At 36.8% G+C, this 27,384-nt stretch overlaps 1 protein-coding gene across 3 annotated transcripts in view; it reads right to left on the bottom strand.

The window, feature by feature from the left end:
• The window catches only part of BABAM2 (BRISC and BRCA1 A complex member 2), a 178,668-nt gene that overhangs the window by 15,570 nt on the left and 135,714 nt on the right, over positions 1–27,384 (bottom strand). For all 3 annotated transcript variants that reach the window (XM_074863510.1, XM_074863512.1, XM_074863511.1), the window contains 4 exons: positions 27,124–27,223; positions 25,106–25,176; positions 23,501–23,583; positions 6,659–6,812 (listed from right to left, as the gene is read on the bottom strand). In XM_074863510.1, the coding sequence (XP_074719611.1) occupies positions 6,659–6,812; positions 23,501–23,583; positions 25,106–25,176; positions 27,124–27,223 (408 nt within the window). The remainder of the gene's footprint in view (positions 1–6,658; positions 6,813–23,500; positions 23,584–25,105; positions 25,177–27,123; positions 27,224–27,384) is intronic.

Genomic DNA, 27,384 nt, shown 5'->3' with positions numbered 1-27,384 from the left:
AAGCTAGGTAGGGCTACTGAAGAGAAATGTACCAATTCTGGATATAGAAATCCTTGCAGATGGTAGAACATGCCACGAAAATATGACTACATGCTCTGCCCTGCTCTTCCACAGGCATTGGCTACTGCCGATTGATTGAGACATAATACTGGGCTAAATGAATGTTGAGTTTGACCGTTCCTTGTGTTTAACAGAGCAACTACAAATATTACCCAAAAAACAAGACCATGGAGCTCACCTACTATTTTTACTTAGCCATTTATTTTGTAATTGATCAAGCAACAGTATTTATCTGGGCAATTAAACCTCAGCTCCTTCCCAGACCATGTATATGTCTCTACTCTTTTCTCTCAAGCAAGGGAGGACATTTTTTTGTGTCAGTTCCTAACTATAATTCCATGTCAAGCTTTGATAAATGTATAATGGAGTTCTCTAATGAAGTCAAATCATACAGTTTATCACAGTATTTGTAGAACACCTAACCCTGGTTATCTAAGAACCACCTACATTAAATCCTAGCCTTTAATTCCTACAAAGCAGTTGTCTTCCAGCAAAGTGCTATTAAATTTCATTCCCACCAAGCCAACTTCTCCAATCTCTTCAGCACATTTCTCTTGTCAATATGAGAGAATCCTTTTTTGCAGAAAGAATATTTACTATATACCGAAATGCACATATGTACAGTTCACACATATACACGATGTCGATATAAAAGCACAGAAAAACTAGTTGCCTAACAGATTTTATTTCTATGTACTTCCTATAGCACCTATACTCCTCATCTTTAAATAGTTGTTTTTCTTTTCCCACAGTCAAAGCTTTAATGAGAAGTGACCAGAAACAAATACCCAGGCCCTTCTGTCTTGGCTGAAATCCACATAATGCATGACAGCACTGAAGATCCCTGGCAGGCACCTGTCAGAAACTAACATACCATAACTTAAGAGTCAGACTTAATTATCCAAGGAGACATTTAAAGAAAAGTACATGAAAAATATGACTCAAGAAGTGCGACTATCACGTGTATGCACTGTACTCTGTAGTGTATGCAGAAGAACAATGTAAAAAACTAAAACCCCCAATATCCTGGGAAAATTCTAATTAAAAGCTGTATCTATTCAGTCTATTATATCTTACAATCAAAATAATTTTGTTATTAAGGTTTGCTGGTAAATCAACTGTAGAACAGGTTACAAGCACAAATGCAATCATTATTTTAACAAAACATAATTTTTTCTATTTGCCTTTCTACTTTTCACATGTAATTCTGATCAGCTGACACTTCCACAGAAAATCAGTGTTTTTATTTAATGGTCTATAAAATCAAATTAACTTCTCTGTAAGCTTCACACAGCTGGGTCACCACATCTCTTCTTACTATGGCTGTCAGAGCGTATTGGCCCTTTTGTGTTCTGAAAAAGAGCCCACCAGCGGCAACAAAATGTCAGCCTTACTCGATTTCAGGCAAGGAAATCACTTTTGTTCAGTTTCTGATGTGAGATGATTGAAAACCAAAGAATTAAACAAGCGACCCAGCTCAGCACCTCACCCCTTACTTTGTACCTACCCTGCTGCTCTTCTCCGAAAAGAATCCTCTGAGCCTTGCAAACGTTCAGAGACAAAGACAGGGAAGGATGATGTCCCCGTTTTGTGCTTCTGATCCCTATGCTCGTTTTTCTAAATTTCTTTTTAAGTTTAAAGCAACATACAACAGAGCCAGAGCCAGACAGCCAAGAAAAAAGCTTTCTCAGGAGAGTATACGTGAATGCAAACAAGTTACAATTTTTGGAAATCTACTCTTTAAAGATGCCTAACATGCAGGAAAATCATGTAATACGTGAAAATACAATTCGCTGTTTTTACAAATAAGCAGGAAAAATACCAAAATATAAATCAAATAATATCAAATTATTTATTACCTTAATGACACCTATCAAGGAGAGAAGACTATTAAAAAGGCGCAATGTTAACATGTAAACTTTATAGTGAGATTCAAGGTAGCATAGCTAGAAAACAGAAGTTTCAAGGAAACAGAGAAATCTGTTACTTTAAAAGAATGCAAAATGCAGTAATAGCCATTCTCCCTAAAATGTGAAATAATTCTGACTTGATAATAAAATGGATGAGTTGAAAAACTGGTTAATGTCAATATAAAAAAAATAATCATTAGGGCAGCCAAAATATACTGAATACAATAGCAGTCTTTGACATATTACAACTGAGTTTGTCTAAACAGCAACACAACAATTGTCCCTCTTTTTGAAATATCCTTTTATTAGACCAAAAAATGCATTTCCTCTCCTTACCAGGGAACATAAAAGCTTAAAGCAATCATTTCAGCCAAATAGCAAGTAGCCTCTTCACACAATACACATCTTCTTATTTGATGATACTCAAGAAAAAGGTATTGATAAGGCTGCAAATGCTTCGGCCCAGTGCGCCAGCCTGACACTTTCTAATCATAGCATGCTTGCGCTGAGCACAAACTGTAGCTGTAGCCGCGCTGGTGATACATACTGAGCTCGCACAAGATGCGTCTACATATAATCTTAAACTGCACTTGACCTTATGGCAGAGCAACAGCCAATATACAGTTGAGAGCACTTAAGCCCTTTTAGACTTTCACCCTTAGAGAGCCCTGAGGGATATGTAAAATTAACACCGTGTTCGGCAAACACCGGTGAATGGTCAGGGACAAGAATGTTATTCAGAAAACAGTTTTATCAGCCACCTTGAAAAAAAGAATATGAACCCTCGGAACAACTTTTAATTGTGATACCAGTCTTCCATCCTCCTGCTATTTTTAATGACGAGTAGGTGGATTTATGTAGGATAAAAGAGTAAACAGAGTCCTGACTTGCTCTCCCTGAAGTATAACCTAAGTCTACAGAGCAGCACTGGGTCGGACAGAAATTGGGCCAGAGTGCATCTAAGAACTGAACTTAATTTGTATAAACAAACAAGCTTTATTTACAGTATTCCTTCTTAAAATCCCAGGCTTAGAGTCTGCATGTTCTTTAAAGACTCCATTTATGTACACTTGAATGCCTATTTAAGCAAAAAACAAGAGAGCTTTCCCATGGAAACCGCACAGAGATGTTTTACTTCACACGTACACCACAAACAAGGCTGCTAACTTTCCATAATTTACTGTATTTTCTTAGGCTTGCTATTGTATTTTAGGACCAAATCTTTTAGAGAAGCTGCTTACGCAGGAGGCCACAGACATATAAATAAATGACCTAAGAAAGGCAAAGCCTGAGATGTGAACTGACAGGAAATGGCATCTTGGCAGCTTGTAAGAAAATTTTAATATTTTTGGTTTTCCTCTTTCTAGCTGGAGGAACAGGTTAAAATTTTGTGTTTAGTTGAGAAAGAAGCAATCTGGAGGCATATAGAATGTATTCTTTAATCAGGACCTGAATTGTCCCTTAGAATTAAATCAAGCCAGGGAGCAATCCCTGAGCTAAAACAATAGCAAGCTTCAGTTACTAGATGCTATCTCTCAGCGAGGAATCTCAGTCAGCAGGCCTCAAAGGAGCCAGGTGATTTTAAAAACTGCTTAAGAGGACACAGAGAAAAAGAAACACGATTTCGTGGACTTTATCAGACAGGCATAAATTTGTCCAATTACTTCAGCAAGAACATGAGCAGTTTTACTCTCTCAATGAAAAAGATCCTGCTAGAATTTGCCTTTTAGATTTAGGTGATATGTGTTTAAGTGTGAATGCATACAATCTACTTCTATACGTATGTATTTTAGGGGAGTAATTTTGCTCCTACTTATAATTACTACTGATTGTCTCAAGGCTACAGCAAAGGGTTAAGTCCTAACTTCAAAAGAGATCCCTACTTCTGCTGGGGGCCACAAAGATAAGCAAGGATACCAAGGCTTTCAAGTTTGGCCCCTGAGTTGAAGGAATTGGATGGGCCCACCTGTTTGAAAAAAAAAACCACAACAAAACAACAAAAAAACAACCCTGGGAGAAGGCTGGGCACAGAATCAAAGTCCCTTTGGCATGAACTTATGACAGCTCTGCCCATGAATAATCAGGCTGTGTTGAGTTGCTGGAAACAGAGGCAGGGCTTGCCAAAATCGAGGATGAGGAAATCTTTTAATGATGGTATTTCAAACTTGGTGCTGCTTCTACATCCTATAAAGCAATGTGGCATATATGCTTCATCCAATACATAACTGGACAGCTAATGAACCCAGTTGGTGCAAGAGCAAGCAAAAGCTGTCCTTGATGGTGTCTTAAGCTACAGTGAGGAAGATGGTGTAAACGGATCCCTCAAGTGTCTTAGAATAAGGGCGGAGGATTTGGTCAGATACCAGAACATCAAGTGGGAGATCCTGTGGCCCTAGAACAGTAGGGCCAGAAACATAAACAGAGCTGTTTTGTCTCAAAGGATGCCAAGCACTTGGGAGACCATTTGGTTAAGAAGGAAAAAGACTACATATAAGCAAAACCTAATAGACAGTATTTAGAAACACAAACAAGTTGTCTCTGATTTATCCAGGGCTAAATTTACTTCAGCTGAGCAGAATTACATTGCTTCTAGAGGCTAAATCATGTATCCTTCTTTTCTGGTTTTACTCGGGATGTTTTGATGTGGTGCTTGAACGAATATATTTAATTAGAATACTTTCCTATATATGTACATATATTCCCATATACTTGGTCCATAATGTGACTATGACAAAAATAAAGTAGAATGAAGAATTATTTGGTTCTGTTGAAACGCACTAACCTATTCTAAGAAGCCCTAGCAAATATTTTAAATAGTGTTTACATAAGGTGCTCAATTGTGTTAAAAATCTTTCTTAAAATACGCTAACATGTATCATAACATCATACTTTTCTTGATACAGATTTATTTATGGTACCTACTCAGGAATCACTAGCTGTTCCTGCAAGCAAAGCGCTTTTAACTAGAGCAGCTTCTCTGTCTCTTTACAGCTCAATGATAGTTATTTCAGACATTGCAGCATACTTTCTTCCCCCGCTTCTCATCATCTTTCTCATATTATGTATCCAGTGTAAAACTTAAATGCAAAGCCTCAAACATAAGAGTGAATAACCTCACAAAACGTACATGTGATAGTAAGCGTACACATTTAGTGGTTTTTAAAAGAACCGTTATCATACTTCTAAATTTCAAGTGCAGGGCAGAGAAGTCCATTTGTATACACCCACTCATAAATGAATGCACTTAGCAGACAGCACATAGGTACTTGTAAGCTTCCAGCTGCAAAAGAAATGCATTTTGTAGTACAGTCATTAAAAAAGCCACAGTAATGCTTCCAGTTATTGTTGTTGTTTTTTGGTTGGTGTTTTTTTTAAATAAAATACTCATAATATTCTGCCAGAGAAAAAAAAAACAAGTCCACAAAAAGAAAATCATATTTGATCAAGAAATGGCTCTCCTAGACAGTACAGTAGTACAACCAAATACTAGTAAAACAATTTCTATTGCAATGCATCAAAATCCAAAATCAAATGTTACTTGATGTTGTCCATAAAATTTAAATTAGTATAAAATCTGCAAAAGCTTCAGTCAATTGTTGTTTGCTCCCATCATTTCCAAATTACAATCAGTCTCTGACCATGCCATTCATTTGATTTACTCAGCTTGAACTACTTTCATTCAACTTGTATTTATGCATCTTTGCTAATTTAATTTAATCTTCTGATTGCCATTCAAAACGTTCACCCCAATATGCCTTGTTATTTATGCAGTTTGATGCCTTTATTTGCAGAACAACTGATAACCAGCCTGCTTAAATCTCTTGCTGTTCTAACATTTTTACACTTTGCAAAACTGAAATACCGCAACAAGGCCATTGCCTATATTGCTCCAGTCAGGTAAAATATGTTTAGCTTCATTAGAAGAGAGGTATAATATCTAGTATACAAAAGGGGCACCACTGCCCATGGCAGATTGTCCTTGCAACAAAACCACTCTGGGGAGGCTGTCCTGTCATCTTTAACCAAAGGGGATACTCAGACTTAAGTGGTGTTTCCCCAGCCTGAAACAAGGGCTTGCAGAGAAACTGCAGAGGAAAGAGTCAGAGATTCTGTTTCTAGCCAACAGAAAAAGCAGTAAAGAAAGAGATATTCAGACTTTCAGGTAACTTTCTCAAGTTCTGATAGGGCTGCCTCCTATGCCAGATTGGTGGTTTTCTCTACCTCCTTCTGTTCTTCCATGTCTTTTTACTACATCCTAATTCCCTATCTTTCAGGTTTTTCTTCCTTGCTCTCTCCATCTCACATGCTTCCCTTCAGGGTCCCCTCAACACCCACACAAAACCATGGAGTTACCTTGACTGACTGCTACCATGCAGATTTACTCCTGCTGGGGGCTATCTTGTCTACTTAGATTGTAAGCTCTTTGGAACAGAGATTGTCACCGCTCTGTGCCCGTATAATGCCCAGCAGAAAGAGTCTTCTTTTAATCAGTCCTCTGGCACTAATGTAATAAGCATGACTAATGAAGTATCTGTCTATACTCATATACGGGAACGCTGTATGAAAACAAAACCAGGTTCAGCTTTTGTAATGCTGGAAATGTACAATTAAATCCAAACGAAATTTCTACCGACAGATGATGGTGTAACAGATGGACTATTTAGCAGGAAACAAGCAATCTGACTTACTTTGCTCTCTTGGCCATTTCATTGCCATCCCAGCGGGGGCTGTAAGGGTAATTCTTCTGGGCCTGGGAGTACAGCTGGCCACTGTTAGTGAAGTGGTAGACGGACTGAAATGTTAGAGTTGGTTGGTCTCGAGGAAAGTACAGGGGTAGGTCAACTGAAATTAAAAAAAAAAAAGGTCGTAAAACTATGCTATTGCATTTTTTCCTTCTTTTAAACTGGGAATATATTATTCCTTTCTAATGATTTAAGGGTGACAGAAAAGGAGAAATTGATGATTACTCCTAAAATGTACTACTGTATTTCTTGTAAGTAATGATTCCAACATATTGCTGTATGGGACGCTTTGCTTTATCAAAATATTTTTGTAAAGTACGTAATTAAAAAAACTGTTTAGTTCGTGTATTGTATTTCTATGCTAATCATAATGTTTACACCATGATTATTTTGTTATAGAAAAAACAACAATTATTTTCCTTCATAGCTAAATCCTCTCTTTCAAAAATTCACAAAATACATTTGTTTATACTTTCCATTCAAGAAACAATTTTCTCTTTATCTGCTTTAGCCAATTCATTTTAGTGTCCCTACGGACATCAAAAACATTATCATTCTCATTTTACAGTTGTCTGAGACCTATAGTGGTTAAATGATTTGATAAAGGATGTCACATAAAGGACTCAGTCACATGAGTTGGGAAAGATCTCAACTTGCTGTCATCTGCCAGACAAAAATCCACCGCAAAACCAAAAACACACTGCAAAGTCATTAATACCCAAAATATCTCACTAAAAATAAAAATCAGAACCTCTTAGTTCCCTTTGCTTATCACTGTCTCATGATCAGCTAGGTCTGGCAGAACAATAAAATAGTCTACAACAGTTAATAATATGGTCAAAAACTGGTTTGTAACTTAACTTTTTCACTGCTAGATTTATAGTTCAGATTTTCTTGGTCTACTTTTAATTTCAGGAGGCTTCAGAAATCTGTAAATTGAGTTATGATAACAGACATGAATTATTTACATTAAATGTCTAATCTAACACCAAAATTAACAAAGGAATGTGCATTTCTTCAGGTGTAGACTTCATTTACAAAGCACCTATGATTGTACTTTTTGTTATCCTCCAAATCACAACTCTTTAATTCTGCACAATGAAAGAACAGTGCAATGGAACAGTAACTCTCTGTAAATCTTAAATACCAGTGAGTGAAATAAATTAATAAGATTATAATTCATTTTTATAAGTCTGGGTTCTCAGTATTCTCTCTTTATCATTTCACAGTCCTTCTTCAAGAGAAGGAAAGACTCCTAAATTAATAAATAGGCTGTAATAGCTGAAGTAATAATCAAAGCAGGTGGCAAAATCAGTACAAACAGAATTTGAAGAAAGCGAAAGGAACATTACAGGACTAAACCCATCCTCACGCGGAACAGGATCTCCCCTCTAGTATGCTTGATAATGCACTGTATTTTCTACTTTTAAATACTCATGGAGCAGAGATTCCAGCACTTCCTTTGAAATCTCTGCTCACAGACTGAGATATCAGTGGCAAGACAGTTTTTATTTTTCCAAATCCCATGCGATCACCCTGCTAGTCCCTTCATTTTTCAGTTTTTCTAAGCACGTCTGAATACCTGGATGTGCATCAGCCAAACCATAGCTCCCTTTTCCCCAAATTAACCTCAAAACTCATTGAGTAAAACCATTTGTAGCTGTGAAGTACACAAAACCAAATGTGATATTCTAGCCATGGTCTCAAAATAAAACAAATCACTGTGGACGACAGCATTTGCTCAGTTCATGACCCAGTGTCTGAGCTACACGTGATAACTCCCAGAGTCCTGGTGACTCAGCTCACACAGCAGTTTCCAGCAGATATTTAAGCGGTAATGACATGGGCAGAGTTCTTCTAATTTGAGGGCAGATCACTGCTGTAACAAAGGTTAGATTTGAAGATTGCTCTGTCAAATTCCTCTTTATAACATCATTAAATAACAACCCTGGAAAACACTGGTGTATCGAGGCCATTTATCAACAAGCAAGCTGTCTCCTCACCTTGCAGATTGTACATGTGTGCTGCAACCTCTGAAGGACTTCACTGTGGAAAAGAGTATGAAGCAAGGAGACAGGCTCTCCGTTTTAACATTATAAATATACTTCTCCAGCTCTGAGTGCTTAAACTCTGTTCCTCTAGTGCATCTTTTTCCTTCTTAAGTACCAACTCCTTGAAGGAAAAATACTATGCATGCTTGTGGATTTTATCACCGTGTGAAAGGAATAATAAACTTCAGCAAAACACTCAAGTAATAGTTTAGTCCTTATACTTTTTACTTGAGAATTTCTAACTTTCATTAACCTTCCTTTGAAAACCTCTGTCTACATAATCGGGGCAAGCAGCAGCAGTTTTCTTCCTCTTACTTAAAACTAAAGGCTTGCACTTAAGAGAAAGTATCTAGCACCAGAAATGGTGTTTAAATAGATAATCAAGACATCACTTTCACTACAGAGACACTTCCATTTATTACAAGAAGCCTTTCTTTTACAAAAACATTCTTCCAGCAAAGGTACCACCAAAATATAACAGAAAACTTTTTTTTGTTCTATTAACCAAAACCTATATAGGAATTTTCAGGAATTACTTACATTATAAACTGTTAAATCAGATAAGTAAATTAGATTTAAAATTGTGCATCCCACATCTGGCCAAGAGCAGTATTATCCTGAACTGCAAGTAGAGTTTTGAAAAATTTGATCTGTCTTTGTTTTCTAACACTACCCTTCACCTAAAATTGCCAAACTCCCATTTTCCTAAGCCAAGTATTTCCTTAATACAAGGTATGAGATGAGTCTAGACCAAGTAAAAAAAACCTGTCCCTAACTGTGGAACACAACCACACCTAAAAGACCAGTAAACAGGAAATAGCCTTGAGTTGTAAACTGTTATACATATCTCAAGGTAGCCAGCTATTATTTCAGCAGTAGGAAGGGAAGGCAAGAACTCACTTCCGTCACAGTGGATCCCCGTCCATTGACACTGTGAGTGCACAGAATACTTGAATTTGAGGTGAAGTGTTTTATTGTACATGAAAAATAAGCAAATATCACTGGTAATCAACACTAGCAAGGTGCTTTGAAGATAAAAGGTCAAATTCTGCTCATAGTCACATAGGTTGATAATCCTTTTTTTTTAACCTGGTCATATAGGCAATCTGACTCAATCTGTGCATTAATACAAAATCAGATCTGTCTTCATGCTATACGTAAGGTGGCAAAGGTGTTATCACAATTACATCCCAGACCACATTTACACTTTGTCATGAAAAATGCATCACAGTTAAAAAAAACACACTGCTTTTGTAAATCAACATCTGAACTAGGCAAACTATAAAAGCCCGCTTTGGTTTGGCATGCTAGTTACCTAAGAACTACAAAAATGTATTCATGTTGAATACAAGTACTATTTCCAAATAACAGCTGACTCACAAAGTACCCTGGTGATATGTCGGCAGAAAATAAGCAGATGAGTCATGTCTGTAAATTCCTGAAAGTACCAATAGACCCCTTGCTTAGTCATCTTTTGCTTGGATGCTGGGTTCACGAGCTCTGTAAACTATAATGAGGGATCTAGCTCTTAGTAGGACTCTCTCTCCCTTTTTTTCCTCTTCTAAACAGTGCAAATTATCTCCCTAAAAATAACTTCATCTACGTAAGTGAGTCACTTCAACTAGCAAGCTTACACAAGTCATGCAGTTAAGCAGTAATATTTGGTTATGAAGGTAAAAATCTTGCTGTCAAACTCAGATTTAAAATGAAAATTATGTCAGAGGAAGTCCTATTTGCCCCTTCTCTCACAGAAATAGAAACATTTCCTTTGGAAAATTTAAACAATTAGCTCATTCAGGAAAGTAAAGCTTTCTAATTCAGTTCCATGCTGAAAGTAATTTAATCCTGATGATTTCTTACTTTGGCTTTCCTAAGCATCACACCGTTAATATAAGAGGACCTCAAAGAAGCAGACTGGAGAAAGAAGCCAATACCATAGTAAAACACTGCTTTCTTCTATGTTACAATTTACAGATCATTTTTTAAAAGTCAACTTTTAGAAAGCCATAGTGTGGGGAAAATCACGTCTTTATGAAAGCTCTACATGAGCAGAATTTGGAGGGCTGTTTTGGGTAATTAAACATTGAGTAAATTCTTCAGTGATTGAACCCTAATTTTCCCACACAGTTCATAGGAAAGTAAAAGAAAAAGCACTTGCTTGTTGAGAATGAGTCATGTTGTAAAGAAACTTAATTACAGTTTATAAATAGTTGAAGTTGCTCTCTTTTTGAAACATAAGAAACTATCGAGAACTAACACACAAATTTGCTTTTCTTGACTTAGTTAGCATTTAACGCATACATATATTCAAAACATAGTTATCTTAAAGCCAAAATCCCAATTCATTAATAACTAAAAAGCTGTCCAATGAATCAGTAAGGTTTAATCGTTCATTTTCTTAAAGAACAACCATCTGAGATTGGAAACAGGTTATGTAGTTTGTTAAGCTTATGTCAACAACTAGAGTTGGTTTTGACAGTCTTACTAACTTTAAAATAATATCATTAGCATTTTATAGGTTTTCAAACAGGATATGAAATGTGGAAGGGATGTCTCGGCAAAAGCATATACTGGTGCTGTTATAGGGTTTCTGAAAGAAAAATATTCAGAAGAAAAAGGCAGGTTTATCACAGTGCTCCCCTCTTCACTTTTAAGTACTGGAGAGAAGGGAAAACAAAACCATGCTTGAAATGCATGCTGACCATACAAATATTTCAGAGTACTTAGATGGTAATATTTAGAAAATTTTCAATATGCTGTTCCCCTGTTCTAGAGAAAAGGTTTATTCATCCTTTGTATGGCACTGGATAAATCTAGATGTTTATTTTCACAGAAGTCAACATTTACTCACTGAATGGTACGCACGATTTGAATGCTTGGATGATACTATGCTGGTTATTTTACTAAACTTCTGGATGCTTGAATCTGCTGCAGTTTATTGCACCTATAATTTGTTTTGCACTCAGAAACACTGGCTGATCTGGATATTTTACTGCCGGGATTTCCACTTCTACAAGATTCCATTGCCTGCACAACCTTAATTCACGAGTTTAGAGGCTATTTAGGGATTCCAGACTGGGAATAAAGGAACAAGGAAAGGATAGTCAGCTTGTCTGCTGATGTAAAGTGCCAGCCTGTGGGACCCAATTCTTCTGAGATGTAATAGTAGGTAATATTTCATATAGCCAAACACAACTCCTTCCAATGTTGATTGCTGTAGTAGGTAATTCAGAATCAATGATTACTCGACACGTGAAAAGTTTTGTTTAAATTATTTCACCAGGAAAACAAGAAGGGTACAGGAAAGATGTGCGAAACCCAAATTTCCAGAGAACACTGAACAATCTTAGCCTGATACTATCTGTTCTCTTCCCGAAATCCCCTGACTCACTCCTTACTTATCATCCAACTTTGGCCAGAGACTGCCTCTGCATTCAAGTACTTCTGATGAAGTCAGTCATGGAAACAGGAAACACATATTCCAGGCTCCAGAACTGTCTCTTATTAGTATATATTCATCATCTTTTTGCTTGTTCTTTTTTTGGTTCACTGAATTTCACATTCTCTCTGCCTTTACTTGCAACTGAGCTCACACTGCTGGGAAAAACAACTTGTGGATTTGAATGTACTGCCTCAGACTGAAAAGTTCCTTGAACTCAGAGCTCTCCAGTTTTCATGATGTGTTAATGTGGGTAAGACCCATGTGAATTTACAATGCAACTCGGTGGTAACACAGATACCGTATTATATAATGCTCCTCAAAGACCCATCAAGCTGTATTTTAAAAAGAATTTTTTTTTGTAGGTTTTCTGACATGACTTCTCCTATGAGAAAGCTATTCCAGACAGCCTGTACAATGGGTGAAATATCTTCACCTAAGTTCAAGGGAAAACAGCAATCTTCACCTTTTACACAGAAACTCCAGTACAGAAGGTCTTCAGAAGTCATATTGATCACTGTACCTACTGAGAAACCTGAACAGATTCAGTCACAGGCATTTTGGGGATGGTAGTGGCTAGCACAAATCTCTGCAGGGCAGGATTTTAGGCTGTTTTGCATAGTGAATCTTTCCTCGACAATTCTGTGCTGAGGGCCTTTAGCCTACATTCTACTGGCAAAAAATGAAAGGGTAAATTTGGCTCAAAACACACAGAGAATTACAAAATGTGACAGCTATCCTGCTTTAGTGTGTGATGATGTTGTCTTGCAAGAATGAGAGAGCAAGGATGACAAATAACATATCAATGGCATTAGTGTGGGACTTTAGGTTTACAGAGCACAGTCATAGCAATTTGACTTTGTTAAATATTATTAGGGCTAACATCCCTTCTGGAGAAAAACAGGTTATTTGCAGGAAGATGCTATTTTGAAATCAACATTTCAAAATTTCCAATGTGAAATGAAAAGCTGTTTATGGTATTTTAGCTGAGACACTTACAGCACTTTGGGTGTGTTGATAATCACAGCTGATTTTGAAATAATTAACCCTGCCCTTGCTAGGGGAAATACCCACCCCGTCGGCAAAGTGAACAGTTGTATAGTAAGTGAATAAGATGACAAAATATTTCCAAATAAGTACTACAAAAATACAATACTATCAAAAAAGAAAGAACTACTTTTTTTCTTAACTGCATCAGTTATGTATCAACTGAATGTACAATACTAAACAATGGAAGATAAACACTGAAATGTGATTGTAATAATGGAAAAATGGCAATATTTGGGATTATAACAATTTACGTGAATATATAGAATTCATGGCTCCTTGGTTTGTACTGGGAAATGCATCTGGCAACAGAACATCTCACTAAGGACACGGTCCTGGAACTGCATTTGTATAATGATTGATCCTCAACAACACAAGATCTTCGCGACCGTTGTCAGCAAGTATAATATTCAAGAATGGGAAGGGAGCCCACGTAAATGTTTAAAAGATGATTATTAGAAGGTCATTAGTAAGAATTCAGTTGGGATGAGAAAGAGGAAAATGGCTGAGGAACCTTTTCTTTAGCACAGGTTTATCACACTACCTGCAGAACATGAGCTGGCTGACAGCAGTTATTAGGAGTGCTGGCAAATGCCCAGTTTGCACTAACTTCAGTAATGTTCATCATGACATTAAGGAATACTTAAAGGAATCTGATTTTCCATATTTTTTCCTTCTTTTTTTAATTGGACAGGAATGACTTTCATTTATTGTCAGTCCAGGCTACATTCGAAATAAGAATTGGTTCTTCTTTTTTCAAAATTTTTGCACCAACAGTATATCCCTTTCCCTAATGTGTCTTATGACCACATCACATCCATGGGAATGGCCAGCTTCAAATTCTGAGATACAGAAGTGGTTACTTTTAATTCCAGTGTTCTTAGACAGCCCTTATATATTTCTGAAGAATGGAAACAATGAATTGTGATGGATTAAACTATTCCAGCATATTACAGAGAGTAGATTTGTTTACTTGTGGATTTCAATGAGACTAGAATAAATTTATCACTTAGTTTTCCTTGGTTTGTTGTTTTTTTTTTTTTAAATATAAAGTATGTAACCTGTTTTTAATTGAAGAGGACTGCATGAGTTGCAAGACTGCTGTCTTGTCTTGTGTTTCTCATTCCACTGATAACAGGAACTACAATATAGTCTAGGCACCAATGACAACTAGATATATGATTACTATTGTTTTGATTTTCTTTCAACATAGGCAGATAATATGGTTGTAAAAATATCCCATGTCTTTATCATAACCTCTATCTTACGTACACCATCCTTCATACAAAACCAGCATTTTAAAGAAATGTGACAAAAATAGTTTAAATACCTTAAGTTACAGTCATGTGCTGAAGACAGAGTATCTAATTCTTTGTTTAGTCTTACAGAGGAACTAAGTATCAGATCAAATCAAGATATTCTTCAAGCAGTTTCCAGCTATGAGGTCAAAGACCATGAAAGAGTGATGTAACTTAACCCAAAAACTGCTTTATAATGTCTTCTTGCTTTGGAGTGTTATCACCCACCTCAACTACGTCATATTCTTTTGGACTTCTACAGCAAGACTGGACTACCTCCTAAAAATATCCCATGGAATATTTCATAATCCTATATTGAGCCCAAAGAAATGGCATAATGGCCTCACAGGTCTTTTCCTTCTCTAATTTCTGTAACCTTGATTATTTTAATTACGAGAAAGGCTTTTTATTTTTACCTCACTAGCTTCAGCTACTGACATCTATTTCACTTTATTTTTACCTCAAATTCTCAAAGATCTTCATTCCCTCCCCCTTCCGTTTTTATTTCCTTTTATTGTTTCTGCTGTAACAGTTTCTATAGTAACTTCTCTAAGTGCTGATGAGATTGATGCTACTAAAAGCTGCTGCTTCTCCATCTGAATTGCTTGAAGCTTATACTTTACATACAGTTGCAGTTGTTATGGGCGTAAAAAGCAAGCTGTGCCCTTTCTTGGCACAGGCTGGTGACCATTGCATGTAATTGTTGGAGAAAAGGCAAAAACTTTTTCTCTGCTTTCCCAGTAGAGACGCACTGTTAAATGCTGAGAAGCTTTATATTACCTTCCAGCAGGACGGGAAGACTCCTAAAGCATGTTTTTACCTGAAAAGCAGCTGTGCAAAAACATTGGCTTCTCTCACTGACACTTTATTAAGCTTACGAGGCTTGCAAGTAAGTTCTTTTTCCGGTTTTACATGCTGCCTGGGATTTGAAAGGAAACTGATTTATTTCATTCTCATCTGTGATCAGCGTGACATTATCCTGCAGGTCAAGAGGACCCTTTGTTGACACAAAAGGACCCTTTGCTGACACGCATGCTATCCTGTTCTTTCTACTCCACTCCATGCGCGATTACAGCTTTCAAATCACAACACAGTGTAATCTCGCCTCACCCAGCTAGCCAATTAAGCCACTCCAGATATTTTTAAAGTTTATCTCAAATCTACTCTACTGCAATATAGGCCCACCGCTTCCTCCCACTCTTGAATGTTACAATTTATCCCTTTTGCCCTTGAAGCCACCTTTCACAGTTCTAAAGGCTTATCCTTCTACTGTCTTTTCATGACCTAAAGAACTACTTTGTGGAACATATTCTCTGAAGCCATGCTTTCTAGACTACCAGCCATTTTTGGTGCTCTCTTGTGAATGCTACAGTTGAGGATGAAGCAAGACAAGTAGCAGGATCACAACCCTAAGCTTCATGGTGCAGACTTTGGGACATTCAGGGATCTTGCTCCTCCCATGGAAGAATCCTATGGGACAATGGTGCTGGAGAGAAGAGGGGCCCATGATCCTTCCTCCAAGCTCAAGAATGGACCACCCTAATGAGCAGAAAGTCAAGCAGTAGTAGCCGGAGGCCTACATGGATGAATAAGGAGCTCCTGACAAAACTCAAACATATAAAGGAAGCACATGAGATGTGGACACTCTGAGCATGCAGAGACCCAGTTGGGAATGTCAAAGCTCACCTGGAGTTCAGTCTGGCAAGGGGAGTGAAGTACAACACGATGGGCTGCTACAGGAACAGCAACAGCAAAAGGAAGATTAGGGAAAATGTGGGACCTGCTGTTGAACGGGGCAGGGGAACTGGTGACAAAGGAGGCAGAAAAGCAATTTAAGCACTCAGTCCCTCATTTAGACATTTAAGCATCTTTGTGATCACTTCCATCTTAAACCAAGGTGTACTTACTATTATTCAAAAGTAAATTGTATTTATATATTTCATAAAAGGCATGCAGCAGTTGCCTTTGTGTGCTACTGCTGTGTTACATACGGATTCTTAGAAAAAGTTTACTTTGATGACAAAGTAATTGTCACTGGGGAGAAAGAAGAAGAAGATAGGGAAGAAAGATTAAGAAAATCTTTCTTTCCTTGATGCAGCTCTTATTTCTAGAAACGTCGTATCTCTAATAATCTTGTGGTATTCGTATCACCCTGTTTTTTTTCTGAAAGCATTGTCTGGTATTGAACCCAAGACTGATTCCTGTGAAATCATGCTCATCATCTCCTTTCCAGACTGAAAACAAAATATTTGCTTTCTACTTGCTACTATGAGCATTTTCAACTTGCTATATCTCACACCTTTAATGTAGTTCTCACCTTAGAGAAAAACTATCTGTGAATGCCATGTGAGATGTCAAAATGTGTAGACACCAGCACAGACATAGAGTAAGAAGAAAAAGTACCATGATCTGTACTAAAATCCCAGCTCTGTCAATGACTCTTTGTGACCCAATTACTTTTTTTCAAAAATTGAGTGGATAAAATAGGATTATATCACTTCCCTATCTCAGGGATCTTTTCTGAGAATTTGTTAGTTATCTGCCATGTACTTGGGCACATAGCAGTAGCACTCCAGATATATCTATTAGATAAGAAAAAGCAATAGTTCACTTTTCTGAAAAGTGCAATTTTATAAGAAGTTATTACAAAACCTTTCAGTCCATTTGTTAAAGTGCTCATAGTTCCTGGAAGAACATCAATTAATGTCTACAGCAATATACTACAGTTTGAAAGGTATGGCAAATATATGGGTTTCTCAGAAATTAAAAAGGCAATATCCACAGGAAAGTGACACTTAAAAATACTTTGCTAGTCCACGCACATAAGGCCATCATAAAATACTTGTAAAACCGAATTCTTACCACAACAGTTGTTTACTGTTTGTTGCTGTTCATATCAAGTTTTATAAATCACCTTGTGTCCATTCTCCCATTTTTAGCAGAATTTAAAATATGAACCTAAAACTATTTTATAGTGAGTGACATGACTACAAAATGAACACAGAGAAACAGAAAAAGAGGAAAAGAAAACCTCTGTTTTCAGGTTCACTTGCATCCAATATGAATACCTAAATATGGAAAATCTCATTCAGCTCACGTACAAGTAAATACCCAGGATGGAATCAAAGGAACATAATGTTTAATGTACTGTTAATGACAAAAATTAAATTATTGGCTTTCAATACAAATTTCAAACTAAATCTAGTTGGCAGTGTCCCTTAGAAATATAGGAGAAAAACACGCAACAGAGAAAATGATCAGCAAAAGGCCAATTTATTTTCCAAATGCTGCAATTCAGTCCTGGGATTAGCCCCTGCCTATGCCTAGTTAAGTGTAGAACTGTGTGCCAGTGACTCGGGCTGCTTTTCCATCATGCTGCCTGATCCACAGCACCGCAGTGTATCCGCAGCTTTCACTGACTTAAGTGGTATGCACCTCACTACACAGGAATTGTCAGAGAATGCTTTGTTTTGTGGTGATTAAAACAACATTCAAAGTTTTGAAGAGACCCCCTCTGCTCCGGGTATATTTTGCTGTAGGCAGAACGACGTGCTCAAGACCAGATTCAAAGAAATACATGGTACCGACTATAAGCACTGAGAGTCAGAGGAAAAGAATGCCTCGTGAAGACATTTATCTGCTTGCTGAGCAGTCAAAAAATTACTCTCAAGCACTAGATCCAAATGGCTTTTGACTTCTGCCAGCCAGTTTTACATCACTGGGCCTTTGTTAATCTTCAGTTTCTCATTTAAGAACAAAATGACATCCCTATACAATCTTTGCAGACTTTTTTTCATCAGTATTGAACTTCTCTCTACTGGACTTCTAAAACATGTATTTTGTTATGCTTGACATTGCTGCTGAACTGTCCTGCTTTCCTGACACTACCAGACATCACTCCATTCTCCTATAACTTGTTATTCACATTGTCGTGTTCTCTCTTTTTTCCTCTCCCTTATTTTTCACGGAGTCATAAATTTCCATTTTCATATAAGGAACAATGAGAAGAATAAAATAAAAGCACTATGTAAGCAAGCCAAAACACCTCATTAGATAAAAGCTCACAGAAGTGATTTAATGTAAATATTCCACTCAACACTTGGCCCTTTTTCAGTAAACGACTGAGGCAGACAACAGTTTATTTTTCCATACCTTTTCTTGAAGAGGCTTTTCTTTCACAGTCAGACTAACTTCCCTGAAGAAGTAGAGCCAATGCAATCTGAATTTCCTCCAAAGATTTTTTTCCCGGAATTTTAAGTGTTAATTGTGATGACTGCCAGGCACTGATATTGACGAAGAAGTGCAACTCTTGAAGGCTATCTTCCTTTCAGCTTCCAAAAGATATGTGAGCAAATCTTACATGACAGAAGACCGAAAAAAATGTATCTCTAAAACTACCAACCCCACTCAAATGGTTATTCATACTCCGGTAGCACACAGGAGTCATTGAGCATTTTCCAACCGCATTAAATACTATATCAAAACAACAAACACTAGCTACTTCTAACATTTACATTTAACAAGATCTATAGGTCCTATATAACAGAGAGGGCTCTATGGCCAAAACTACAGGCAGATAAAGGTATGTTACAGAAAGCAGTCTCATGTTCTGGGTTCCAAATTGCTCGGATTAACAAATAGTTCTTAAACATTTTTATTATCTCAGTGACTGTGAAGTTATTATTGTAGGCATGTGGTTTTTCAAATAGGAATCTGCAGAAGCAATTTCAAAAAGAACAATAAGTACAATCTTAGATGAAAGAAAATACTTTTGCCTTCTCACATAAGCTTTCCTAAACCTAAATAGCAAACACTAAGCAATCAGACACATGTTCGTCTAGGAAAAATCTTCCGTTTAAGACTTTACCAAACCTCCTTGCTAGCCATTTAATACCACATAGTCTAACTTGTTTATTTAAACAGCTGCAGGAGGAATAGATGAAGGGACTGACGAATGCTCATTAGCTCTGTTCTGTTGACTTTTCAGAGGTAGGGTAATCTCCCTTAAAGGGCAGGTAACATCTTAAACTATACCAGGTGCCTGAAAAGTTAAAATTTACCTAAATTCTAAGGATTATTGTTGCTCTACTGAATGACTAAAACAATATCTGAAGCCTAATGAGTTATTTCTGCTTGGGAAGGGAACTGATAGAACAAATCACTTCTTCAACGCAATTCTGTTTATTTACAGTGAGCAGGCATACATTCCTCTTTCTCTGAACACTACTGGAATAAAGTGTACTTTCTTTGCACAGTAGTGTAAACTTGTCTTCCCAACTACTACTGCTTTTTCCCCAAATGTCCTATTTTTTTTCCCCTCCTCCTAAGCCTCACCTGACAAACATGGCTACCAAAAATTCTTTGTATCTTTATTTTCCAAGCTGCTTTTCTGAGGCTGTGGACACATGTGCTAATCCAGATCCGAAAGAGGCTTATGTGAGCGAACCCCAATTGTTTAGCTCAGGCCATCAATTCAAGACACGTAGGTTGACTGCACTGACACAAATTGCTCTGCTGACAAACCTTCCAAGAAAGCAATATCCAAACTGGAATGCATCAGAAGCCGGCATTGATGACTTCCACCAAAAAACCCTGAATCCAGAAGCAGGTGTCCGCCCAAAGCCTGACACTCATAGGTATAACCTCCTATAACCCAGTTAATGCTCTAGGCCCCTTGCTTGCTTCTCTCTCCTGTGTAAAAATCTCCTTCTTGACAAGATGTTGCCTATTTCTGATCTATTCTCTGACAGAGGTAACCACATAACTGCACAGATAGGTAAGAGGGTGGACAGAATGCTGTTTCAGTTGGCACTCTCATAGCACTTGTGAATAAAACTTTAGCTTTTACATGACCAGCACTTTGGACCTCCTGGTCACTGTTACCCAATGCAGAAACTGAACTCCTTTAGTTAGCCACGCTCAGTGGCAGCAAGTGTTCCCACCAACTTCACCTAAGTCTGAGATCCCACACAAACTTAATATACAGCTTCCAACATTCTCCATCCCCTGAAACATTGTTCAATGAAACAAAACCTTTTTAGTTTAATATATGACCTTTTCAAGATGTCTTAAACAACTAACTGCTAACACAAGCAGTGTTTCATTTGGTATTGCAACCGGTCCAACTTCTGTCAATCTCCTTTGTGCAGATAACCTAAAAATCTCGTAGGACAAAAATTAATCTTTGAAAAGCCTATATACAGGCAGCTTTGGAGTCCTATTCTAGTGTCCACACCAATAAGGCTACTTAATTCTTAACTGTGCACAGAGAATGTAACTTGTGTTTATATTTATATACAGTGTAAATACACAGAACATGTGCAGGAACAAGAATATGAAGAAATATCTATCTCCAAAAGCTAATCATAGATGGTTTATAAAAGAGAAAGAAATCAGCAGTATTTTGAAGTTTACTTACAAAGCTTCATACTGAGACTTACTCATAAACAGTATCAATATCAAAAGCACTAAGCCTGATTAACGATTTCCTCTTCCATGTGGATGCATGAACTTCTCTGAATGTTTATTTCTTCTGTCATATATTTGAAAGCACTTGATCAATTTTTAGAACTAAACCACTAAAGCAACAGTTCCTTTGACTGCTCTTTGATCTAATATAATAACTTCAGCAGTTACATTAATCCAATGATTAGGTTTGCAATTAGGTAGCTCTTCAGTGTTTTAAGGTAGAGTGGGTAGACATTGCTCTTTATTCTATAACTACTGCACAAGTAATTTTTTTTTTAGCCAGGGAAATTGTTCTGAGGTTATTGGGCTTTGGCAATCCAGAACTACATTCCCACTTCTCTCCTCATATCTTTATTTCAGTTTACTCAATAAAACAATTCTGAGTAATTTCACTGTACTTCTAATGTGTTTTGCTTCCTAGTTTCCAAACAAATTTGTAAGCAAAGAGTTGCAAAAAAGCCCCCTAATTATTTTTGAAATCTCTGAATGCATCTTTTAAAGGAAATACAACTCACGTTAGGGTTTATACCACTCACAATCTCAATTAAAGCTAAAATCTTTACCAAAATGAAGATGTCAGTAAAATTTACTACGGTTCCTTTAATTTGATTTGCCATGGTACTTGCTGTATACTGACCTATTTATTCTCCTCTGAAATCTTTATCTACATACTATAGTAAATATATAAAGTAGAACATTTTTCAACTTACGGTTATCTCTCCCAGACATTTTATTAGATGCTTGCTAAATATTCAACCATAATATACATAGTTATGTCAGTGGTTAAGAGATGAAAGCCTACATTACTTCACTCAGGAAATGAAGTGCAGGTTTCGGTCCTTTCATTGCAATATCCTTCAGTGCATGGAACATAAATGTTTTTGCAGTGGATTGTTCAACAAGCGGGTTATGCAATGGCTTACACAGCTAAGCCACTATATGATTTCTAAGGCCACAGGGTTAATACATAGTGATAAACTATTCAGTTATAATTGCAGCTTTCATGCCAGTTAAATTAAGCACTGTGACTATTACCTAGTTAAAACATACTCTGTTATTTAACAGAAATTCAAATTTTGATTCCCCTGAAATCTCAGTGCTTCAACACCTATGAAGTTATATTGTCCCACAGCAAAAATCAAATCCACAGGAATTTTAACACCAATTAAATTAAGCAAAACATATTTGGGAGTAAGAAAGGTAGGAAATCTTCAAGAAGTTTGTACATGAAGAAGCAACATCTCATAGAAGACAATCGCCCAGTGACCAATTCTCAATTGTAGTTGAAGAGTAAGTAAAGATGTAGTAAGGACAATTTTTCAAAAAATATCAGCTTTATTTCTTTTCTTCCACAATGTAAATCATACTAATATGATGGAAGTTTTTTAATTTCAAGTTTGAGTTTTCTAGACCTCTTATGGTCATTACTGTCTGGAAGTCTTAGGTGATAAAAAGAAAGGGATCAGTGAGATGATCCCAATACCATGCAGGGCGAAGGACTCTCTGAACAATGGCAATCCCCACTTCTTGCTTTAAAAACTCTGGGACAAATTTCTATGATGTCATTAAGACATCATTAGTTTCCCACATGAAAAGCTAGCCCACAATCAAAAATGACGTAATCTGAAATATTCCAGTGCTAGAGTGTTAACAAACACCGATGTTGCAGCTGCCCAGATTGCACTATAATTATTTTAAACAAAAACGAGTAGGGTAACAATCAAAAATAAAAGATAATAAGACTGAACTTCCCCAGACCAAAATACCTTTGATACCTCTGAATTTTACCTTACCATATGGAAAAATAATTGCTACATAAGTTAACACGTATAAGGCAGTAACAAAACCACACTTACTAATTTCTACATGAAGTAACTTCTATATATTTATTTAATTAAGAATGTCTTTTTGAAGGTAATACAATCCTGGTTTAAAAATTTCAAATGACAGCAAATCTAGCTACGTACTGTAGCAAACTGTTAGACAGTTTTGCCTACACACTTTCAGTCTAGGAATAACTTCTGGCTCCTAACGACAGTGTAGTATTATTTCTCATTCAATAGGTTTTTCCTACACTGAAGTGTCTTTACTATCACTATCAATGCATTAATTCCTGACAGTTACAGAAGATTTTAGGTATTCCCAGGTTATGTATAGCATTGGTCCTTATTATTGACACTTTTGAAAGGATGACTTTGAACTATGAACTCAATCTTGATTTAAATTACCAGAAAAACTTCCCAGAATGCTTTTGGTGTTCTGTGAAGCAGGCAGTACGCTATTGATGTGGATCCTCTCCCCTTCTCCAAATACAATCAGGATTTTATGTTTTCAAAGTGTCATGGTCACATCAAAAATACATATATTAAGCACTGGATAAAAATAGCTAAAACTTTTAAATTGTTTCCTGTAATTGTATTTTTCCCTTCTGAGCTTGTATCTTCAAGAGGATAGACATTTATGCCCGAGGCAGAGTGTTACTCACTGTGAACAAGGAAGCAAAAATCTTTCCACATCAGCAACAGAGTAAGCTTTGTGAAGCCTTCTGCATCATATTCCACCACACCACTATCAACAAAAAAAATACAATTTTTACCTACCATTCATTCTAATACTGAATGATAAATATGTAAATTCTGTATTACAGTGATTATTTTGCTTGTTTGTTCAGAAACTTCCAATATTTGCTTTATTTATTAACAGTTACAATTTTCTAGATAAATGAAAATTAGATTAAACTTTTAATCTTAATGATCTTTTTATTTATGCTTTCGTATTGGGAGTTTCTTACCTGAAGAAAGACCACATTCAGTTTACATAAATACACTTTAGAATGAAAGGAGACCTGCTAATGAATCTGCAGTACTAAATTGATAAAAACTGTATACACACAAATTCCCTGTATGTTACTCTGATTAAGATATTTATTAACTCTGTAGTAAGTGACAGGGTAAAATTGAAAAGGCGCAGTCTGAGAAGAATTTAACTTTGAAAATTCAAAACAGTATATATACAAAAAAGCAAAGAATGAGACCATACAAAAAGTTAAATATATAAGAGTTGTTCGGTAAACAGATTGAAAGTTTTGACTCTCAGGAGTCGACATTCTCTAAAAGTCTCAAGCAGTATCAGGACTCAGGAACCACTTCGCAAGTGAAATAAAATCATGGGCACACCCGGGCCATTTCTAGACTGTGGTTTTCTCAGAAGAAAAATAAATATCTTGTTTTGATAAGGATTGAGCTTGCATGGACTCTCTTATCTATTTATATGTTCAGTTCAAGTCATTATTCTCTATCTGTAGTTGTATAAAATTTGGGTGCATGCTAGAAGCCACCTGTCTTCCTATCGTCACTTGAGAGACCTGAGATTTGAAGGGCTCCCGAATATCCATGCCATTTGGCATCACCACTTGGAAGCAGAAACCCCCTCCTCACAGTGAGGTAAAGCACTACTGGTCAGGCAATTGCTGTCGCATTGGCTCCTGGACTCCTGCTCAAGTCAGGATTTAGGTGGGAAACCAAAGTGGCTACCCTTCACAGTGCCAAGGCACACCTGATTAGTTGATTTGTGAAGCTGATGTGTCATCATGCCAGGCCATGGACCTTTGGAATTCAACACAACCCAAGAGCCCCTTCTCTTGAGAGACAAGATACTACTTGGTGGTGGGAGCAGCTTGTCTCCCAGTCCTGCCTTTATGCCAAGCAGTGGTTTCTGGCTCCTGCAAGGCTTGGAACCATACCCACCTTCCTATCCTCCCACCTCAGTCATTGCCTATTACTGTAAGACCCCTCCAGTCATTTATTCAGAGATAAGCACATTTCTTTCACATGAGGAGAAAATCCCTACTGTCCTTTTCCCATAATCAGCTATTTTCTACCAAAATCAGATCAGCAACTGGCATAGAAGTGAAGTAACACTGAACTTCATTCCAGTATCGCTACAGAGAGACAATCTATACATGCGATTCTGTGAAAAATGACCAGATTTCATCTTATCCAGTGGACAGCAGTCACACAACCAAAGACTATATGCAGAAAACACACTTTTCCCCATGCTACAGAAAATAATGCATCAAAAGAAAACTTACGTTCCAAAGTGACTCAGGAAAGCTGCAATATACTCTCTTCTCTTATGGTATCCCTGAATAACATATTGTACCTTAAAAAAGAAAGACAGAAACAAATCCAGAGCTATAAAACCATAAAAAAGCCAATGCTCCCTATTTGTCATATATTCCTCATTAAGGAAGACTGATGTTTGACATGGTAATTGTTCTGAATCCTACATTTAGCTTTCATGATTTCCCTAAAGAATCCTAAAATGCCTCTAAAACCAACAGTGGATCTTGCACACCGAAAATCTTGAAAAGAAATCTCTTCACTCACTTCTGAGTGAAACTTTCACAATACATTGAAATGCTGTTTAACTGCACAAGATAGAGTGAAGAAAAGAAACGCACGACCTTGCCTTGATGAAATTTGAGCAGGAAGCTGCGATAGGCAAATCATAATTACCTGAACTGACAGTTGGTTAAGTGTCAAAATAATATTCTGGTTATAAAAGGAAAGAAAAAAAAAATTTCACAACTGATCTTGGATGTTTTCTGAAGACTGCACCTCCAACAAAATCTTCTTAACAGTAATCTCTCTCAGTGGTTTCATGCTGACTCAGGGAGACACCTACTCAACTGCGAGCATCAATTTCTGAGGCATTCTGGGTTTTGAAAGGCTTCCATCCTGGCACAGAGAAAATCCAACAATGCTAAACTTGGAAGACTTAAGGCAAAATCCTCCTTGCACCATGTATGTTTTCTTATTGATTTGAATGGGATTACTTAGCAGAACAGTGTGAACAGGGTTTGACCCATAACAGAAACAGCGCACGTGTTGTCAGGCTGCAAGAGCATCTGGTTTACAACTGGTTACTTCAAGACTTACAGTATGGTTCCATATGTGAATCCCTTTGCCTTCCAGAATGAAAACTAACATTTTAAAAACCATTTTTTCCCCACTGAACATGAAAAGAACAGGAAGAGTATTTTTCTTGGCTATGGTAATACTAGAATTCCTTGGCTGGCAAATGCTTTCCTAAATTTTTTGAAAAAGCCTTGATATAATCATTGCTGAGAGCTATCTTGTACCCCTCAAAGATAAATTCTATTTATAAATTTATTTCATAAAAAACTATGATTATTTTGAAGGCTTTGTGTAGGATCTGAAGTGTTATTTTGGAAAAACATATGATAAGTTTGCTTAAGTGACTTTGTTTAAGAAAGGATAAAAACAGTCCTGTGTACTTGTAGATTTTAAAAACAGAAAGTAATTTTAACAGAGAACCACAACAAAACCAACTCTAAAGATAGATTCCAATATAATTATGGAAACACATTTTGAAAAACTTTTTCTAAAAGATAAAATTATTTTCCTCATTTGGACAACTGAAGGTAAAAATAACATACAAATACAAAGAGGAGATCTGTAACAGGCAGATTCCTAGATGTCGGCCCCTAAGCTTTCTTTTGAAAATTACACTTAAATGGAGAAGCTTTCAAAATACTGCACTCACTCTTTTTTGTTTAAACAGTAAGCTAACCAGAACACAACCTTTTCATCAACCTTAAGTAGCTATTACTGTATAAACATCCAAATAGACTGCTGATTCAGTTCATTTGGATGAAACATGTGAGAAGAAAATCACTGAAAATACTGAAAACCTACAATGATGACTACGGTATGAAAACTTCCAGCTAGAAAAATAACATGCAAACTACACAATTGTATTTACTAGTAAAATAGTTTGCTGCAATGTAGAGTTGTATGATACAATAAATTTTATCCTAAATCCTAACATGTCACACACACTAAGAAAAATCCTCTCCAGGCTCTGATCCCAAACACTCTTGTTTGCCTAAAAGAGTCATTATATTCAATGCCCTGCTTAGGTGCTCAACTCTTACCAAGAAGGTATTTGTGTAGTTCACAAGTATGCCCTGCTTCAACTACCTGGCAGAAGAAAAACTATGTCTATAGAAATGCTATAGCGTATTACTGCAATACAGTACAGCATATAAGGGAAAGGAAAATTGAGTACTCTTTACTAACTTACCTTGTTTGTTAGCAGCTGGCATACTTGGGGTACATAGTCGATAAGACAACCTCCACCAGGAAAGGCTGGGATGTGAAGGGCAGATGATCCTCCAAGCGCACTAGAAATAGATGTTAATTTAACAGTACATTACACGTACAGTCCCTGGGATTTGAAAGTGCTTTCTACACTGTCCTCTTTACCTGTGCTTAAAGTCAAAGGGCCATGATGAGGAAGTGTTTTTTATGCTGTGGTGATATAAAAAATATTGAATGGTACCAT

This window comes from Strix uralensis, chromosome 3 (genome assembly GCF_047716275.1).
Source record: "Strix uralensis isolate ZFMK-TIS-50842 chromosome 3, bStrUra1, whole genome shotgun sequence".
In the NCBI taxonomy this organism is placed as follows: Eukaryota; Metazoa; Chordata; class Aves; order Strigiformes; family Strigidae; genus Strix; species Strix uralensis.
This window is presented reverse-complemented; position numbering and strand designations above follow the sequence as displayed.